The sequence below is a fragment of the Papio anubis genome, chromosome 11 (assembly GCF_008728515.1).
Source record: "Papio anubis isolate 15944 chromosome 11, Panubis1.0, whole genome shotgun sequence".
In the NCBI taxonomy this organism is placed as follows: Eukaryota; Metazoa; Chordata; class Mammalia; order Primates; family Cercopithecidae; genus Papio; species Papio anubis.
The window spans coordinates 83878383-83898776 of record NC_044986.1 but is presented as its reverse complement, the minus strand read 5'-3'; the positions used below and the strand labels follow the sequence as shown (position 1 = coordinate 83898776).

Sequence of the window (20394 nt, the reverse complement as noted above, 5' to 3'; positions counted from 1 at the left end):
GCTGATTATTGTATTTTATTAGTAGAGACAAGGTTTTGCCATGTTGGCCAGGCTGATCTTCAAACTCCTGACCTCAGGTGATCCTCCTGCCTTGGCCTCCCAAAGTATTGGGATTACAGGCGTGAGCCACCGCACCCAGCCACCAGTAGCTCATTTCAACACAAACATGAAGATGTTGTTTTGCCTCAATTGGGACAGAAAATGCTGAGAGTACCTTTCACTTTATACCAAGGTAGATACTTTTAAATTGAGACAACCACTATGTTTCTGTGTTGGAGTTACAACTTTAGTTCTCTTTTTACCCTTTATTTGGAATACAGTGCAACATTACAGTTTTGGATCATTAAATGAACAGACTTGGTGATATAGTACTGACAAGCATGACCTGAATTCTGGGAGTAAGTGGTTTTCTAGTTCATGGGGGAGGAGAAGAGATATGTGCAAGATCTTCTCCAGAGAAGAAGAGAACCATGGTTCTCATTGAGTCACCAAAGGCCTTTGGCTTCAACTCACTAATGGCTGGAACAAGTGCCAGTCTTGGTCAACCATCCAGGATTTTCATCACAGCAAATCAAAATCTCCAATTTTTCAAACTAATTGCAGGTAGGAGAGAGAGGATAACTCCAGACTGTCTTATAAAATGATCTAGATACTAAGTGTCCTCCATTCATGAGTTGGCAAAATCTTCAGAGTGACTGTTGGAGCAAGGAGCCTTTCATGTGCTCCCAGTTATTATATAGTGCATAGAGGCTCGTAAGTGTTAGTCCTGTCAGACCACCTCGTGCTATCCCTCGAAGACCACCTGGGAAAAAGAGACAAAAGGAAAATGAAACAGCCATATATTGCATAGTGCCCTAGCATGATAGGGTTAAATAAAAAGTACTGTGAAATGGGCTGGGCACCATGGCTCAGGTAATCCCAGCACTTCAGGAGGCTGAGGCGGGTGGATCACTTGAGGTCAGGAGTTCAACCAGCCTGGCCAGCATACTGAAACCCTATTAAAAATTCAAAAAAATTGGCTGGGTGTGGTGATGTGTGCTTATAGTCCCAGTTACTTGGAGGCTGAGGTTGCAGTGAGCTGAGATCATACCACTGCACTCCAGCCTGGACAACAGGGTGAGAGAAGTGAGACTCCGTCAAAAAAAAAAAAAAAAAAAAAAACTGTGAAATGGGGAGAGACCATTTTTTAAATAAATCAATACTCCATCTCAAAAAGGAGATAAAAGTTTTTAAAGTAATACCACTTGTGTAATACATACGACTTGACATTTTCATGTTCACATTTGCCCCCCCCACTACTTTCCAACTTGTTCCTATGGCAGTTTATTACTGGAGCTGCAACTAAAACAGTCATTTCCTGCTAGTAATATCATTTAGAACTCCACTAGCATTGTCATTGGATTTAAGACTGTAATGTAAACAAGGTGGCACCCTATCTGGAAAGAGTATTAACAACCTTTGGACTCTGGATGGATCCTCCAAATATTAACCTTGAAGATTAGTGATGGCCAGGCATGGTGGCTCACACCTGTAATCCCAGCCCTTTAGGAGGCTGAGGCAGGCTTGAGCTCAGGAATTGAGAATAACCTAGGCAACATGGCAAAACGCTGTCTCTGCAAAAAATAGAAAAATTAGCTCAGTGGAGTAGCATGTGCTATTTGGGAGGCTGAGGTAGCAGGATCGCTTGAGCCCAGGAGGTCGAGGCTGCAGTAAGCTGAGATTATGCCACTGCACTCTAGCCTGGGTGACAGAGTGAGACCCTGTCTCAAAAAAAGAAAAAAAAGTGGAAAGATAGCTATAATCACACTTTGAGTTAGGTGCTAGTGACCAACCCCCACTTTGCACACTGATGCATCGATCTCCTACAATTAATAAGCAGTGAGGGACACCTAGCATCGTGCTAGCTGAAAAGAATTCAAGAATTACAGATATTGAACTACCTGCTTGAAAACAAGTGAACAATTCTACATATGGCAAAAGATTAGCAACAAGGATTTCACTTGCAATGGAGAAACAAAAATACTTAAAAATAGTCCCCAGGTGTAAATAAGAGGAAGCTACAAATAAATTTCTCAAAATAGAAAATGCCCCAACTGTGTATGGTTATTAAATGTTAGTCTTACAAACGTTATGTAGCAAAGGGAAACCAAGCTACAACACTTCTCAGGAATGGGGGTGCCCAAAGTAGCTTTTTAAAAAATGTGATGTCCTCATGCAGCTCCATGAGTAGGGATCATAAACTTCAGGTAGCCATATTTGTACCTAGACTGTATTTGTTCCAAGTCATATGTTAGGGACACAAAGGTACAGAGGAGTTGTGGGGTTGGCTAGAGGCCCTTTAGCTCTGTGTTTGTCAATTCTGTGACATTCAGTGATGTTGCTGAGTTAGAACATTTCAGAACCATTTCTGCAATGAGTGTCCTACCAGATGGCTTCAGCTGATGGATTAAAGGGCCACTCCCCCTCCAGGAATCTCTCCAGTCTGAAGACTTCTGATAGCTGACCTGCTTACGTTCTTCTTAGTTTTCCAATGCTAAGTGTCATAATTATCTCTCTCAAACAGAAACTGTAGACATTATCTATAAACAGCTGTCAAACATGTGTAGGGGGACCAAAAATATTTTTAGGAAGCCCAAAAAAACCCCACTAAAAGTATAATGTGAGGTATCTTCTTGACGTTCACATCATCTCTTTGTGAACTTACCATATTTAGACTATAGGTATAGCAGTTAAACTTCTAACTGTATTCAATGTGGCTGAAAAATTGTAATAATTGGAAAATAGTGTACACTCAAAATAATCTGTTCAGTTTAATAGGATCAACCTCATGTCTCTGCCTAGTAAATCAGTAAAAAGCTGCAGAACTGAAAGTGAACTATAATTAGACCAAATTCCTAATGTGGAAATTATTAACTATGAGGCACAGGAGAATAAATGCTAAAGGTATCTGCAACAGCATTGCTATGGCTCAGTTATTAGATCTAATTTTGAGTGTAATAAGGATTCTTCCAAGCAGGTAGCCAAAATGTAGTAACTCAAAACCCCATTCTGAACATAAAACCAAGCAATAGCCAAGGTGCCCTTACCGCTGTTTGTCAGTGGAAAAATGATGACGGGCCGGTAGTTGAAAACACAATACTTTTGCAGACATTATTTCCTATGACCACATATTCAACTTCAGATTAACTCCCCTGAACCTACAGTCAATAATCCACAAGACTGTGAAGTCAGTCCATGGGCTTTGGAAAGAGCCGCAAAACCACTGCTTCTAGCCGGTTCTTTGCTTTGTGCATTCTAAGAACATGGTATCTACTTGGCCATTATGGAAGGATTCTCACATTAGTTCTCAGCTATCAAATAACAAGCTTCCCTGGGAATCCTCTTTGGCATACGCACTAGGGGTAACATACTGACAAATGGGATGTATAAGGCTTTAACACACTTGGGGGCCGGATGCAGTGGCTCACACTTGTAATCCCAGCACTTTGGAAAGCCAAGGTGGGCGGACTGCTTGAGCCCAGGAGTTCAAGACCAACGTGGACAACATGGTGAAACCCATCTCTACAAAAAATGTAAAGAATTAGCTAGGCGTGGTGGCATGCATCTGCAGTCCCAGATATTTGGGAGGCTGAGGTGAGAGGATTGCTTGAGCCTAGGAGGTAGAGGTTGCAGTGAGCCAAGATCGTGCCACTGTACTTCAGCCTGGGCAACAAAGCCAGACCTGGTCTCAAACAATAAAAATAAAAAAAATTTTAAAAAGGCCTGGCATGGTGGCTCACGCCTGTAATCACAGCACTTTGGAAGGCCAAGGTGGGCGTATCACTTGAGGTCAGGAGTTCAAGACCAGCCTAGCCAACATGGTGAAACCCCATCTCTATTAAGTATACAAAAATTAGTCGGCCATGGTGGCGGGCACCTATAATCCCAGCTATGTGGGAGGCTGAAGCAAAAGAACCGCTTGAACCTGGTGGGTGGAGGTTGCGGTGAGCAAAGATCGCATCACTGTACTCTAGCCTCTAGCCTGGGCAATACAGGGAAACTCTGTCTCCAAAAAAAAAGGTATTTGGGACACCAGTAACATATTAAATATTTTACTCCCCCAAAAGCTTTCTATTTTCTTGCCAAATGAATCAAAAACTTAGTTCAAATCAATGAAGTTACTTCTTAAAAGCCAAAGAGAAAAAAAATCATCTCCAACAAGAAGACACTAAACATTGGTGTTTGTACTTAACACATAGCTAATCTTTACTCAAGGGTGGCCTTTTACCACATACCAGCCATGTTCTAATTGTAACTGTTTCCATTAATTCCAGGGTTTCCCAATTGGTTGATCTGTTTGCAAGTTTATGGGTCTCTTAGGGTTTCTTTACTCAAACAACTCTACACAACTAAGCACAGGAGGTTGACAAGCAAAGGTACTTGCTTTGAACAGAGTAACCAAATAAGGCCAATGGTCAAACTCTATAAAGCAAAGCAAATATGACTTGTGTTTCAGTTTTACCTCCCATATTTTGGGATCCTTATGTAGTTCTTCCAAAGTGATAGGCAAGCACCACCTCTTTTATACATGAGAAAATGAGGCCCAGAATATTTAAGTGCCTTGTTTGTGGGATACAGGACTGGTGAGTGGCAGAACTAATGCATTCAAATGACAATGACTTTAAAGCACAGATTAGCATATATCTTTCTTAAAAGGCCCACATAGTAAACATTTTAGGCTTTGAGGGTCAAAGGCTATTGTTATGTAGGTATTTATATAACTATTTAAAATGTAACTAAAAAATGTGAAACTGTAAAACACATTCTTAGCCTTCACACAGCAAATAAACAGGCAGCTGGCCAGCAGGAGTTGATGGCTCCTGCTCTAGAGGAACAGTATTACCTACATACTAACATGACTACTAAATACCACTGTTGGGGACTGTTTAGCAATCTTAAAATTTTAAAAAAACTTTTTTAAGAATTATGGTACAATACATGTAACATAAAATTTACCACCTTAACCATTTTTAAGTGTACATTTCAGAGGCATTAAGTACATTCACACCGCTGTGCTAACAACATCTACTTTTCCTTTATTTTTTCTTTTGAGACAAGGTCTTGCTGTCGCCCAGGCTGGAGTGCAGTGGCGTGGTAAAGGCTCACTGCAGCCTAGACCTTCTGAGCTCAAGTGATCCTCCCACAACGGCCTCCTAAGTAGGGAGGACTACAAGTATGCACCCTCATGCCGGGATAAATTTTTTATTTTCTGTAGAGATGAGGTCTCCCTATGTTACCTAAGCTGGTCTTGAACTCCTGGGCTCAAGTAATCCTCCCGCCTCAGCCTCCCAAAGTGTTGAGACTACAGGCGTGAGCCACGGTGCTCGGTGTACCAACATCTTTCTTCAGAGGACTCTTTTCATCTTGCAAAATTGAAACTCTTTGCCCATTTAACAATAACTACACCCCATCCCAGCCATCTTCCATTCTACTTTTTATCTGTACGAATCTGACTATTCTAAGTACCTCACATTAGTAGAATTGAAAGGACACAAAGATAGATGTGTACTCGCCCCCGCCGCTACACCCTCTTGCTAAACCCTTTGTTCTGCTCTCTAATCTTTGCACATACCAGAGATTTTGCGTAAAGTTCTGTGGTACCTGTTTTCTGCGTACTAGAGATTTTTGTAAGTTCTGAGGGCAGGGTCTGGGAGCGTGTTTTGAAGTAAGATAAACTCTTGCCTTATAAACCGGTTGGGCGGCCTGACGCAGTATAATTGCTGCGGCACGGTGGCCAAAGGCACAACAACCATGTCAAAGGTTGAACGAAATATCAAAATAAAGCGAGAACCAATCATAACAAAGATTATAATCGCCTTGTTCAAACCTGTAATCCACTTATATCTGATTTAATATAATAATTCCCTACCCGCAAGACTGTATAACACTGTTGGGAGGTCAGTGGGGGCTCTCCTGCCCATGCAGGTTTCACGAGCAGTGAGAGTTCAGGTTGAACCTATCAATAAAGATCCTTGCTGCTTAGCTTTGACTCTGGACTCTGGTGGTCTTCTTCGGGGAATAAACGGTCTGGGCATAACAAATGGGGGCTCGTCCGGGATTTCCCCCAAGCCCACCAGACCCCCAAGTCAATGGATCTTAATCTGTAGGTAAGCCGGCTTTGTCACTGTCTCTGTCTTTGTCTCTGTCTGTCTCCCTGAAATTTCGCGAAATCCGTAATCTGTAATCTGTATTGGTCTGTTTTGTAAGTGGCACGGTCTTGGCGGACGCGCTAAAAGACAGCCACTCGGGACTGGTGGGAGACGTCCCCCAGTGCCCATCTGGGGGCCTCCATCCTTGGTTGCCCCGTCTGACTCAGGTCGGAAGTCCGACACGCGCTCGCGAAGGCTCATCGTTTCTCACTGTCTGTCCGTTATTGTTAAGTGTTAAGTGTAAGTCCAAAACGAAACATAAAACCTTTTCTTCCCCTTCCAGGACCGGACCTGTTGGATACTCCCCTCTGCTTCACACTCATTTTCGTCCCTCCTTCTCTTTGTAGGAGCAGTCCAAGGATGGGCAACAACCAGAGCACGCCGCTTTCACTCCTTGTTACCAATTTTAAGGATGTGAAGGCTCGGGGGCGTAACTTAAGCGTAGAACTAAAGAAGGGAAAGCTAGTTACTTTCTGCCATTCGGAGTGGCCCTCTTTCGGCGTAGGGTGGCCCTCCGAAGGAACTTTCTGTCTATTATTACTAAGGTAAAAACTAAGATTTTCCTGCCAGGGCAGTCAGGACATCCTGATCAAATTCCTTATATTCTAGTGTGGCAGGATCTTGTGGAAAACCCACCGCCCTGGGTAACTCCATTCATCCCTGAGCCCTGCAAGGTCCTAGTAACGCGACCTACAAGACAAAGGACTCCCTCTGCTCCCTCGGCCCCTGTGCTGCCGGACAGCCAGGACCCCCTAACGTTAGAACCCACACTTCCCCCACCATATCTGCACCTTATCCCGCAGGACCCAGTCCCCCAGGGTGGTGCTTCCGTAGAGGGAAACCGAGAAGCGGAAGCAGCCGAGAGCGAAAGTAACCCGGGGGGGCCGGCCGGCCGAACGCGAGGCCGCGTACAGCGGGACCAAGCTTCCCGACTCCCTGACTCCACCGTAGCCCTGCCTCTCAGAGAAATAGGATCGCTCGATGATACCGGGCTCTCCCGTCTCATGTACTGGCCTTTTTCCACTAGTGATTTATACAATTGGAAGTCCCAAAATGCTCGGTTCTCCGATAATCCCAAAGATCTAACCTCATTGTTAGACAGTGTCATGTTTACTCACCAGCCGACCTGGGATGACTGTCAACAGCTCCTCTGAATCCTGTTCGCAACGGAGGAGGGGGAAAGAATCCAAGTTGAGGCCAGAAAGCTGGTTCCAGGAGATGACGGCCAGCCAACTGCAAATCCTGACCTCATTAACGCGGCTTTTCCTTTGACCCGGCCCAGATGGGACTACAACACGGCAGAAGGTAGGGGACGACTGCTCATTTATCGCCAGACTCTAATGGCGGGTCTCCGGGCTGCAGCTCGCAATCCCACCAATTTGGATAAAGTATATTCTGTGTTACAAGGTAAGACAGAAACCCCCGCTGTGTATTTAGAGAGATTAATGGAAGCTTTCAGACAGTTTACCCCTATGGACCCGGAAGCACCGGAAAATCAGGCTGCGGTAGTAATGTCCTTTGTAAACCAGGCAGCACCAGATATTAAAAAAAACTCCAGAAATTAGAAGGTTTAGAGGGAAAGCAGATTCAGGACCTCCTTCAGATGGCCCAGCGAGTTTATAATAATAGGGATACTCCAGAAGAAAAACAGTTCAAGGCAACCAAAGAAATGACCAAAGTCTTAGTAGCAGCTTTCCCCCAGGCAGGGAATGGCCAAAGCAGGAAGCAGAAAAAGCAAGGCTCTAGGCAAGGATTAGAAAAGGATCAGTGTGCTTATTGCAAGGAACGTGGTCACTGGATTAAAGACTGCCCAAAGAAACGGAGACCAGCTAACCCTACCTCCGTACTCGTTACCCAGGACTCTGACTAGGGGGGACGGGGTTTGGACCCCCTCCCCGAACCCAGGGTAACTTTGCAAATGGAGGGGTCCCCAGTTCGCTTCTTGGTCGATACTGGGGCAGAACGCTCAGTCCCAACCAAACCAATTGGAAAAATGTCTAAGAAAACATCCTGGGTGCACGGGGCCACAGGCATCAAAAAATACCCCTGGACAACCCAGAGGACTGTAGACTTAGGAACGGGAAAAGTCTCCCATTCCTTCCTAGTCATCCCAGAGAGCCCCTGCCCTCTACTAGGGAGGGACTTGCTGACAAAAATGGGGGCCCAAATCCACTTTGAGCCAGAAGGGCCCAAGATAACTGATTGCCAAAACAGGCCAATGTCTATCCTGACTGTCACCTTAGAAGATGAGTACAGACTCCATCAAGAGCAAAAGCCCCCCGATCAGGAAATTGACTCTTGGCTCCAGCGTTTCCCTGAAGCGTGGGCAGAAACTGGGGGCTTAGGGCTAGCTAAACATCGACCTGCCATATTTGTGGAAGTTAAGCCAGGGACGGACCCGGTTCGGGTTCGGCAATATCCTATGCCCCTGGAGGCAAGAGAAGGAATTACACCCCATATCCGCCGACTCCTAGACCAGGGAGTCCTACGGGCTTGCCACTCATCCTGGAATACTCCACTGTTACCTGTTCGTAAACCCAACAGTACAGACTACAGGCCAGTACAGGATTTAAGAGAAGTTAATAAAAGGGTCATGGACATACATCCCACTGTGCCCAATCCATACACCCTTCTGAGTGCTTTACATCCCGAAAAACAGTGGTATACCGTTCTTGATCTAAAAGATGCTTTCTTCAGCCTTCCTCTGGCTCCCAAAAGTCAAGGACTCTTTGCATTTCAATGGACGGATCCTGAGAGGGGCATCAACGGTCAGCTAACATGGACCAGGCTGCCACAAGGGTTCAAGAACTTGCCAACCCTGTTCGATGAAGCCCTTCATGAAGATCTGGGTGAGTACCGGCGGCAACACCCTGAAATAACTCTTTTGCAATATGTTGATGATCTCTTAATAGCAGCCAGATCCCCGGAAACTTGTGTTCAAGGGACTGAGGACCTCTTGAAGACTCTGGGGGAGCTAGGCTACCGAGCCTCAGCAACAAAGGCTCAGATCTGCAAGTCAGAGGTAACTTATCTGGGGTACCTATTAAAAGGGGGGCAACGCTGGCTAACCAAAGCCCGAAAGGAAACAGTCCTACGCATCCCTAGACCCCAGTCGACACGGCAAGTGAGAGAATTCCTGGGGTCGGCAGGGTTCTGTAGGTTATGGATACCTGGATTTGCTGAGTTAGCCAAGCCCCTATACCAGGCAACAAAGGAACGGCAGCCCTTCAATTGGACGGAAGAGGCTGAGCTGGCCTTTCAACAAATCAAAACTGCCTTGTTATCAGCCCCCGCGCTGGGGCTCCCTGATGTCTCCAAGCCCTTCCACTTATACGTGGATGAAAGTAAGGGTGTTGCAAAAGCCGTGTTAACACAGTACCTAGGCCCCTGACAGAGGCCAGTTGCCTATTTGTCAAAAAAATTAGATTCAGTGGCTGCTGGCTGGCCACTCTGCCTGCGGATAATCGCGGCGACCGCCCTAATGGTCCGAGACGCTGATAAACTTATCATGGGGCAAGAGTTGCGTGTTATAACCCCGCATGTCATTGAAGGCGTCCTCTGGCAGCCGCCGGACCGATGGATGAGTAACGCCCGGCTCACCCACTACCAAGGACTGCTGTTAAACCCCCTCAGAATAACTTTTCTGCCCCCAACCTCTTTAAACCCTGCTTCACTGCTGCCAAATCCAGACTTGGACGCCCCGTTCCATGAGTGCACTGAGATACTGGCTCAGGTGCATGGGGTGCGGGAGGACCTGCAAGATCGTCCGCTCCCCGACACAGAACTCATCTGGTTCACTGATGGCAGCAGCTACGTCCACCAAGGCCAGCGGTATGCAGGAGTGGCTGTAACGTCAGAGACTGAGGTAATCTGGGCGGAACCCTTGCCTCCAGGGACATCGGCCCAAAGAGCCGAACTGATAGCACTCACACAGGCCCTCACCCTAGGGGCAGAGAAAAAACTAACAGTATACACGGATAGCCGCTATGCTTTCGCTACTGCGCACATACATGGGGCCATCTACAGAGAGAGGGGACTATTAACAGCCGAAGGCAAAGAAATAAAAAAACAAGCAAGAGATCCTAGCTCTATTAACTGCTTTGTGGAAACCAAAGAAATTGGCTATCGTACATTGCCCTGGGCATCAGAAACCAACTACGCCAATTGCTCGAGGCAACTTCTTAGCCGACCAAACCGCAAGGAGCATAGCAAAAGCTCCCAGTCAGCTCCTCGCGCTCCAGCTCCCCGATCCTGGCCCGCGAAATTTGCCATGTTTTCCCGACTATACCAAACAGGATCGCGAATGGATGGACACACTTCCCCTAAAACAGGTTAAAAATGGGTGGTGGACTGATATAAATGACCAAACCATCCTGCCAGAGAAATTAGGATGGCAGGTATTGGAACACATCCACCGGACAACTCACCTGGGTGCCCAGCGAATGATAGACTTAATCAGGCACGCCAAGTTCAGAATCAGGCGCATAGCTGAACTGGCCAGCGATGTCACAACAAATTGCAAAGCCTGCCAACTGAACAACGCTTGCCCCCAAACCCAGACCGCCGCAGGAATTAGGTGTAGAGGAACTAGGCCTGGTATCTATTGGGAAATAGACTTTACTGAGATAAAGCCTGGAAAATATGGGTATCAGTACTTACTTGTCTTTGTAGACACTTTTTCAGGGTGGACAGAAGCGTTCCCAACTAAGAGAGAAACTGCTCAGGTTGTAGCAAAGAAAATTTTGGAAGAAATCCTCCCCAAGTATGGCTTTCCCGTCCAAATAGGGTCAGACAATGGACCAGCCTTCGTTGCTACGGTAAATCAGGATTTGGCTTCCATTCTTGAGGCAAATTGGAAATTACATTGTGCTTATAGGCCCCAAAGCTCAGGACAGGTAGAAAGGATGAATCGGACTCTGAAGGAGACCTTAACTAAATTGACCATGGAGACTGGCGCTAATTGGGTAGTACTTCTCCCCTACGCTCTGTTCCAGGCCCGAAATACCCCTTACAGACTGGGCCTCACACCATATGAAATCATGTATGGCAGACTCCCACCCCTGGTCCCCAGTCTAAAAGATGACTTATTCAAACCTGAAACTGAAAATGTCTCTGAGCTCTTGTTCTCCTTACAAGCCTTACAGAAAATTCACCAGGAAATTTGGCCCAGACTATGAGAACTGTACAAGGCAGGACCTCCGCCGACGCCTCATCCGTTCCAGCCGGGAGACTGGGTCCTAGTCAAGCGCCACCGGCAAGAAACTCTTCAACCCAGGTGGAAAGGACCACTGCAAGTACTCCTGACTACTCCCACCGCTCTCAAGGTAGAAGGCATCGCTTCGTGGATCCACTACACACACGTCAAACCAGTGGACCCAACATCCGACCTTCTCGGGCCGTCTGGAGCACCGGTTACATGGACTGTAGACAAAGCTAAGAACAATCCCTTAAAGCTAACCCTGTGCCGTCATCCCCATAGCCGTAACCATGTCTAGCTTACTTATGCTTTTATGCCTTATGCAATTTGGACTCTCCCTCACTAATAAGCGCCGCTCTAATCCCTAAGTGTCTGAGGTTCTGGCTCTATGAGAACAAAACTCACCCCGGGAAACCCCCAGGAGGGTAAACTGTTAGCTAGTGCAGACTGCCCTCCGTGCACACTCCACCCTACCTCACTTCACTAATGGTCCTCCATAGCCATCACCTGCCTCTCCTGCACCCCAGAAAGTGGAGTCAAGACAGAAGACTCTGGAAATCCAAGCAAGATTGGACTTCCAGTTACTTATGAGGGGAAATGAAAGGACACAAAGATAGATGTGTACCCGCTTCCCACCGGCTACACCCTCTATGTTCCTTTGTTCCGCTCTCTAATCTTTGCACATACCAGAGATTTCGTGTAGTTCTGGTGGGAGTACCTGTTTTTCTGCACGCATTCAGAGATTTTGTGTTCTGAGGCAGGGTCACAAGACGTATAATAAGATAAACTCTTGCTGCCATAAACCAGTTGGGGCAACCTGGACGCAATATAATTAACTGCCTTTGTGTAAAACTGCTCTCCCACCAAGGGTTGAACCGGAATATCAGAAATGGCGGGAACCAATCATAGTTAGCCAAATCGCTTTGTTCAAACACTAGCCAATCATATATCGATTGTATAATAATTCTATGCCCACTTTTCTCTTAGACTGTATAACACTGTTCGAGGTCAGTGGGGAGTTTCCTGCCCGTCTTCGCTTCACGAAGAAAGTGAGGAGTTCCAGGTCTGAACTCTGTAATAAAGATCCTTGCTGCTTAGCTTTGACTCTGGACTCTGGTGGTCTTCTTCGGGGAATAAACAGTCTGGGCATAACAGAATCACACAGTATTTTTTTGTGGATGGCTTATTTAGCATAATGTGCCCAGTGTTCATCTATGTCTCACCATCTGTCAGAATTTCCTTCCTTTGAAGGCAGAATAATTTCTATTTTATGTATATACCACATTTTTCTTTTTTGAGACAGGGTCTTGCTCCTGTCACCCAGGCTGGAGTGCAATGGCGTGATCATCGCTCAATGCAGCCTTCATCTCCCCAAGCTCAAGTGATCTTCCCACCTCAGCCTCGGGAGTAGCATGTACCACCATGCTTAGCTCATTTTTTGTTTTCAGTAGCTATGTTGTCCAGGATAGTCTCCAACTCCTGGGCTCAAGCAATCTGCCCATCTGCCTGCCTTGGCCACTTAGAGGCTATCTTTTTTTTTTTTTTTTGGACACAGGGTCTCACTCTGTCACTCAGGCTAGAGTGCAGTGGCACAATCAAGGCTCACTGCAGCCTTGAACTCCTGGGCTCAGGTGATTCTCCCATCTCAGCCTTCCCAGTAACTGAGACTACAGGTGCCTACCACCAAGTCCGGCTAATATTTTGTATAGACAGGGTTTCCCCATATTGCCCTTGCACTCCTGGACTCAAACAATCTGCCCACATTGACCTCCCAAAGTGCTGGGATTACAGACATGAGCCACCACACCTAGCCTGTATGGCTCTTGTGAATAATATGCTGTTATGAACATGGGCACACTAAACACCATTCAACTTAAAAAAAAGAAAACCTTAAGAACTGAACCAAAATGGCTTAGGTGAAAATAAAATACCAAATTCTGCTCTAAGAAAAGGAACGAACATTCACTGAATTATACCTTCAGCAATAAGCACTTAATGGAACTTGTTTCATTTAAAATGCATCACAATCCTGTAAATTGATAATCATCATACCCTAATTGTACAGATGAGCACAGCATTAACTGGACCTTTTTCAAAATGTCATACAGCTAGTGACAAATATTTCCAAATTTTTCATAACATTTCTTTTTTTTTTTGGAGACGGAGTCTCGCTCTGTTGCCCAGGCTAGAGTGCAGTGGTGCGATCTCGGCTCACTGCAAGCCTCGCCTGCTGGGTTCATGCCATTCTCCTGTCTCAGCCTCCCTAGTAGTTGGGACTACAGGTGCCCACCACCACGCACGGATAATTTTTTTGTATTTTCAGTAGAGATGGGGTTTCACTGTCTTAGCCAGGATGGTCTCAATCTCCCGACCTCGTGATCTGCCCACCTTGGCCTCCCAAAGTGCTGGGATTACAGGCGTGAGCCACTGTGCCAGGCCTAACATTTCTGTTTTAAATAGCTTAATTAACTACACGTTCTATATTCTTCCCTCTGAAAGGCAGTTTTTTGTTAGGTTGGTTTATTATTCATCAGACACCTGATTCGCTGAGGAATTCTGTTTTTCAGTAATTCATCCACCACAAATATCAGGTAGCATTTTTACTTCACGGACCTAAAAGTCTTAAGTCTTAAAAGGATTGTAAAATCTAAGTTTTCCTGAGATATCTGAGAGTAAGAGGCTTTTTTAAATTGAAAATAGGTTGCATTTCAAACTTTATCCATAAGAGCTCACAACACTTTCTCCAACAAGCATGCCCATGTGCTCACTTAAACAGAACTCTGAGTGAGACAGTAAATACCTCATATGCCCTTGAAAACTTTACCTTGGCATAGAAAAACCTTGTTAAGAACCTAAAAATAATTTCACTTTGAAAGTCTTTAGGGTTAGGAAATGTTAAACTTCAACTGGCAGCACAAGGGCAGCATCAAGCCAGCAACAGTTTTGTTGGGCCAAATTATGTTGAAAATGATCAAATATTTTAAAAACAGAAGATTTCACATAAAAATCTGGGATCCCAGCTTCTTCTGAATAAATGAAGTACACTCACTATGCAGAGTGGCAAATGGCTGGAGTTGAGTGGGAGGTGTTTCTAGCCCAACAGATAGGCATGGAAGCTCCAGCTCAGCCCCCTCTACTCCATTTTCTTACATAAGGGAAGCCACTATGGTATCTCCTTAAGGGCAGCCCTGAATGTAAGAATGTACTGAGTTAGCATCTAATTTAAGGCATATTATATGCATTCTTAAGACAGAGGAAAAGGCTGAATATTTGATATTATCAAAAGAAATGGCAGTCTAACTTTCTGTGGCAAGGACCTTCTTGCAGTAGTAACATAACATAGTCTGGAACACCTCCAACATAAATTATGAAAAGAAAGCTCTTGGCTCAGAAGAGAAAAAGCAAAAAAGAATACTCATTAATTCTGTCATGTGACAAATAGATTTCAATTTCCATTGCAATTGTGGAAGAGGTAAATAATCTGCTGACCCAGAATTCCAACATGGGCTCACACTTCCTGTCTTAATAACTCGAAACACTGAAATCACTCTAACAAAGGCAAACCAATGTCTTATTAATTTCTGGTTAAAAACAGACCCAAGAAGACAGGGCACAGACATACATTTTGTGTGGTGGGAATACAAATACAACTTCAACTTCCAGATTCATGGATTTGGAAATGACCTTAGGCACTCTAAGTATAGCACGAGTGAAGAAGTTTACATTCAGGGAATGGCTAATCCCTGCTGACCTAAACTATTTCCAACTCCCAATGTACTCTTCAAATACAGACATTTTTAAAAAGAGAGGGCTGGGCACAGTGGTTCACACCTCTAATCCCAATACTTGGGAGGCCAAGGCGGGGTGGATCGCTTGAGCTCAGGAGTTTGAGACTAGCCTGGGCACCATGGTGAAACTCCGTCTCTACAAAAAAACACAAAAAATTAGCCAGGCATGGTGGCGTGTGCCTGTAGTCCTAGCATCTTGGGAGGCTGAGATGGGCGCATCACTTGAACCCAGGAGGAAGAGGTAGCAGTGAGCCATGATCACACCACTGTACTCTAGTCTGAGACCTTGTCAAAAAAAAAAAAAAAAAAAAAAAGGCTCAACACAGTAGGTACAGATCTATTTTAAGAGAAAGATCATGAGGAAAAAACTAGCAGCTGTCAGATCAAACAGGCTTATTTATTTTATTCCTTTATTTTTATTTTTTTTTCGAGACGGAGTCTTGCTCAGCTGCCCAGGTTGGAGTGCAGTGGCGCAATCTTGGCTCACGGCAACCACCATCTCCTGGGTTCAAGTGACTCTCCTCTCTCAGCCTCCCAAGTAACTGGGAGTACAGGCACCCACCATCATGCCCGGCCAATTTTTGTATTTTAGTAGAGATGGGGTTTCATCATGTTGTCCAGGTTGGTCTTGAACTCCTGACCTCAGGTGATCCACCCGCCTCGGCCTCCCAAAGTGCTAGGATTACAGATGTGAGCCACCACACCCAGCATTTCATATTTCATTTCATTTCATTTCAAGATGGAGACTCACTCTATCACCCAGGCTGGAGTGTGCCACCACACCTGGCATTTCATTATTCATTTCATTATTTCTTCATTTCATTTCATTGCATCCAGCATTTCATTATTCATTTCATTATTTCATTTCTTCACTTCATTTCATTTCATTTCGAGATGGAAACTCGCTCAATCGCCCAGGCTGGAGTGCACCACCATACCTGGCATTTCATTATTCATTTATTTCATTTCAATTCATTTCGAGACACAGACTTGCTCTACTGCTCAAGCTGAAGTGCACCACTGCACCTGGCATTTCATTATTCATTTCATTTCATCATTTCATTTCACTTAGAGATGAAGACTCACTCTATCGCCCAAGTTGGGAGTGCATCACCACACCTGGCATTTCATTATTTCATCATGCTATGTCATATCACGTTATTTCATTTCGAGACAGAGACTCGCTCTATTTCCCAGGGTGGAGTGTGCCACTGCATCTGGCATTTCATTATTCATTATTTTATTTCATTTCACCCAGCATTTCATTACTCATTTCATCATTTCACTTAGTTTCATTTCGAGATGAAGACTCGCTCTTCATCCCTGGAATGCGCCACCACACCTGGCATTTCATTATTCATTTCATTTCATTTCACCTGGCATTTCATATTTCATTTCATCATTTCATTTCTCACTTCATTTCATCTCATTTCAAGACACAGACTTGCTCTATCGCCCAGTCTGGAGTGCACCACCACACCCAGCATTTCATTATTCATTTTATTATTTCATTTTTTCATTTCATCTATTTCATTTTTCAATTTCATGATGTAGACTTGCTCTATCACCCAGGCTGGAGTGCACCCAGCATTTCATTATTCATTTCATATTTCATTTCTCATTTCATTTCATGACAGAGACTTGCTCTATCACCCAGGCTGGAGTGTGCCACCCACATTTCATTATTAATTTCATTATTTCATTTCATCATGTCATTTCGAGATGGAGACTCGTTCTATCGCCCAGGCTGGAGTGCAGTGGCATGATCTCTGCTCACCGCACCCTCTACCTCCTGGGTACAAGCAATTCTCCTCTCAGCCACCCAAGTAGTTGGGATTACAGGCACCTGCCATCATGCCAGGCTAATTTTTGTATTTTAGTAGAGACAGGGTTTCACCATGTTGGCCAGGCTGATCTTGAACTCCTGACATCAGGTGATCCGCCCGCCTTGGCCTCCCAAAGTGCTAGGATTATAAGCATGAGTCACCGCACCCAGCATTTCATATTTCATTTCATATTTACTTCATCATGTCATTTCTTTCGTTTCATTTCAAAATGGAGTCTATCACCCAGGCTGGAGTGCAGCACCACACCCAGCATTTCATTATTCATTTCATTTCATATTTCTTCATTTCATTTCACCCGGCATTTCATTATTCATTATTTCATTTCATCCCATTTCATTTCATTTCGAGACAGAGACTCACTCTTATCGCCCAGGCTGGAGTGCACCACTGCACCCAGCATTTCATTATTTCATTTCATCTATTTCAGTTTTTCATTTCATTTCATTATTCATTTCACCATTTCGTTTTTCATTTCGAGATGGAGACTTGCTCTATTGCCCAGGCTAGAGTGTGCCACTGTACCCAGCATTTCATTATTCATTTCATTATTTCATTTCATCATTTCATTTGATCATTTTTCATTTCATTTCATTTCAAGATGAAGACTCACTCTATCAGCCAAGCTGGAGTGCACCACCACACCCGGCATTTCATTATTCATTTCATTTCATTATTTCATCTCATCATGTCATGTCATATCATTTCATTTCGAGACAGAGACTCACTGTATTACCCAGGATGGAGTGCACCACCACACTAGGCATTTCATTATTCATTTCATTTCACCCGGCATTTCATATTTCATTTCAAGACGGAGACTTGCTCTATTGCCCAGGCTGGAGTGTGCCACCACACCCAGCACTTCATTTTGTTATTTCATTTTTTCATGTCAGTATTCATTTCATTTATTTCATTTCTTCATTTCAAGATGGAGATTCGCTCTGTCACCCAGGCTGGAGTGCGCCACCAAACCTGGCATATAATTATTCGTTTCTTCATTTCATTTCATTTCATCACTTCATTTCATGACAGAGACTTGCTGTATCGGCCAGGCTGGAGTGCACCACCTGCATTCAATTATTCATTTCATGATGTCATGTCATTTCATTTTGAGACGGAGACTCGTTCTATCACCCAGGCTGGAGTGCAGTGGCGCGACGTCTGCTCACTGCAACCTCTGCCTCCTGGGTTCAAGCAATTCTCTTCTCGCGGCCTCCCAACTAGCTGGGATTACAGGCACCCACTATCATGCCCAGCTAATTTTTGTGTTTTAGCAGAGACAGGGTTTCACCATGTTTGCCAGGATGGTCTTGAACTCCTGACCTCAGATGATCCACCTACCTTGGCCTCCCAAGTGTTGGGATTACAGGTGTGAGCCACTGTGCCCGGCCCCAAAAGGCTAATTTAAAGGTAGACCTCTGATATTCATGTGATTTTAATTCAGGTCTAATGCTTCTTTAATGAATTACATAAATTTTCTCCAAAAATGTGAAATGTTATTAGATTCCCTGTGACATATGAGAATCTATTCAATAATAACCAGTGCTCTATTGGAAAAGAAACAGCTGTAGTTTTGCCATCATCAATAAGCTTAGGAATTTCAGAGCAGCCTTGTCACATATTCTCAGAAATAAGTCCTCAGAAACCAAAGGATACAGGTGATGCCTTCCTCTCCAAAACACCCTGAACTGTTAATCCTATGTCTTCCTTCCATAAGAAAGTCAGCTTAAAAACAAAGTCATTTAAGGTAAAAGGATATACAAATTAGGCAACTCTCATTAAGGTTATTGTTAAGAGGTTCTATTTATCAATGTCTAAATTGAATACCAGCCCTTGAGAATTACACTTCACATACCAAAAAGAACCTCTGGATGCTTTCTACATTTCTGTTACCGGCATCAACAATTTTCCAGGAAGTAAAAATTCATGTAAAATATATAATTGGCAAAGTGCTAACTGCCATAATATATAAACTGTTCCAACAAATCAAACCAACAATATGATAAAAAAATAGAGAAAGGGTATGCCACCAACCACTAAACAAAAAAAAAGGTGCTCATTCTCATAAGCAACCAGGAAAACGCAAAGTAAAACATTAAAACAGTTCACTACCTACCTTAAAAAAAAGTGATGGTAGGCCAGGCGCGATGGCTCACGCCTGTAATCCCAGCACTTTGGGAGGCTGAGGCTGGCAGATCACCTGAGGTCGGGAGTTCGAGATCAGCCTGACCAACATGGAGAAATCCTGTCTCTACTAAAAACACAAAAATTAGCTGGGCATGGTGGTGCATGCCTGTAATTCCAGCTACTCGGGAGGCAGAGGTCGTGGTGAGCCTAGATCGTGCCATTGCATTCCAGCCCGGCAACAAGAGTGAAACTCTGTCTCAAAAAAAAAAAAAAAAAGTGATGGTAGATGACAACACTGGCAAAGATTAGCAAGTACTGGAAGAGTCATTTGGTAGTAGTCATTCACGTTTTAAGCATGCAGATAATTTGCTCAAGTAACTTATTTTTAGCAATTTATCCTACAATTAAAATGTATGTGCAAAACTGTATGTACTACAGTGTTTAAGAGAAGGCCTCAAAGAAAAGGTGGTATTTTGTACAATTTGTACAAATAAAGCATATTTTGTACCGTTCTTAAAGGAGTTAACACAGCTTTCCTCTTGGAAGTCAACAGACTATATGTAAGATTGAAAAGTCAAGAAAAATCAAGATAACAATATTATTTAGAAACATGAAAATAAAAAATAATGAATTAAAGCAGCCTGGGCATGGTGGCTCACACCTGCAATCCCAGCACCTTGGGAGGCTGAGGCAGGATGATTGCTTGAGCCCAGGAGTTCAAGACCAGCCGGGGCAACATAGTGAGACTCCATCTCTGGAAAAAAAAAATTAGCTAGGTGTGGAGGTGTGTGCCTGTAGTCCCAGCTACTCAGGAGGCTGAGATGGGAGGATCACCTGAGCCCAGGAGGTCAAGGCTACAGTGATCCTTGATTGTGCCACTGCACTCCAGCCTGGATGATAAGAGTGACTCTGTTTTAAAAAAATACTAAAATAAGCTGAGCATGGTGGCTCACACCTGTAATCCTAGCACTTGGGAGGGAGGAGGGTGGGTCACCTGAGGTCAGGAGTTTGAGACCAGCCTGACCAATATGGTGAAACCCTGTCTCTACTAAAAATACAAAAATCAGCCAGATGTGGTGGCGTACGCCTGTAGTCCCAGCTACTCAGGAGGCTGAGATGGGAGAATTGCTTGATTCTGGGAGGTGGAGGTTGTAGTGAGCTGAGATCACGCTGCTGCACTCCAGCCTGGGTGACAGTGAGACTCCATATCAAAAGAAAAAAAAAATTAAAAGTTGCCTTTGGGAAAA

At 44.4% G+C, this 20394-nt stretch overlaps 1 protein-coding gene across 3 annotated transcripts in view; it reads right to left on the bottom strand.

The window, feature by feature from the left end:
* Window positions 1–264: 264 nt before the first annotated feature.
* Window positions 265–20394, bottom strand: part of TIMM23 (translocase of inner mitochondrial membrane 23) — a 37613-nt gene continuing 17483 nt past the window's right edge. For all 3 annotated transcript variants that reach the window (XM_003903616.3, XM_031652689.1, XM_021943239.2), the window contains one exon: window positions 265–802. In XM_003903616.3, coding sequence (XP_003903665.1) covers window positions 687–802 — 116 coding nt within the window. In that variant the 3' untranslated portion in view covers window positions 265–686. The remainder of the gene's footprint in view (window positions 803–20394) is intronic.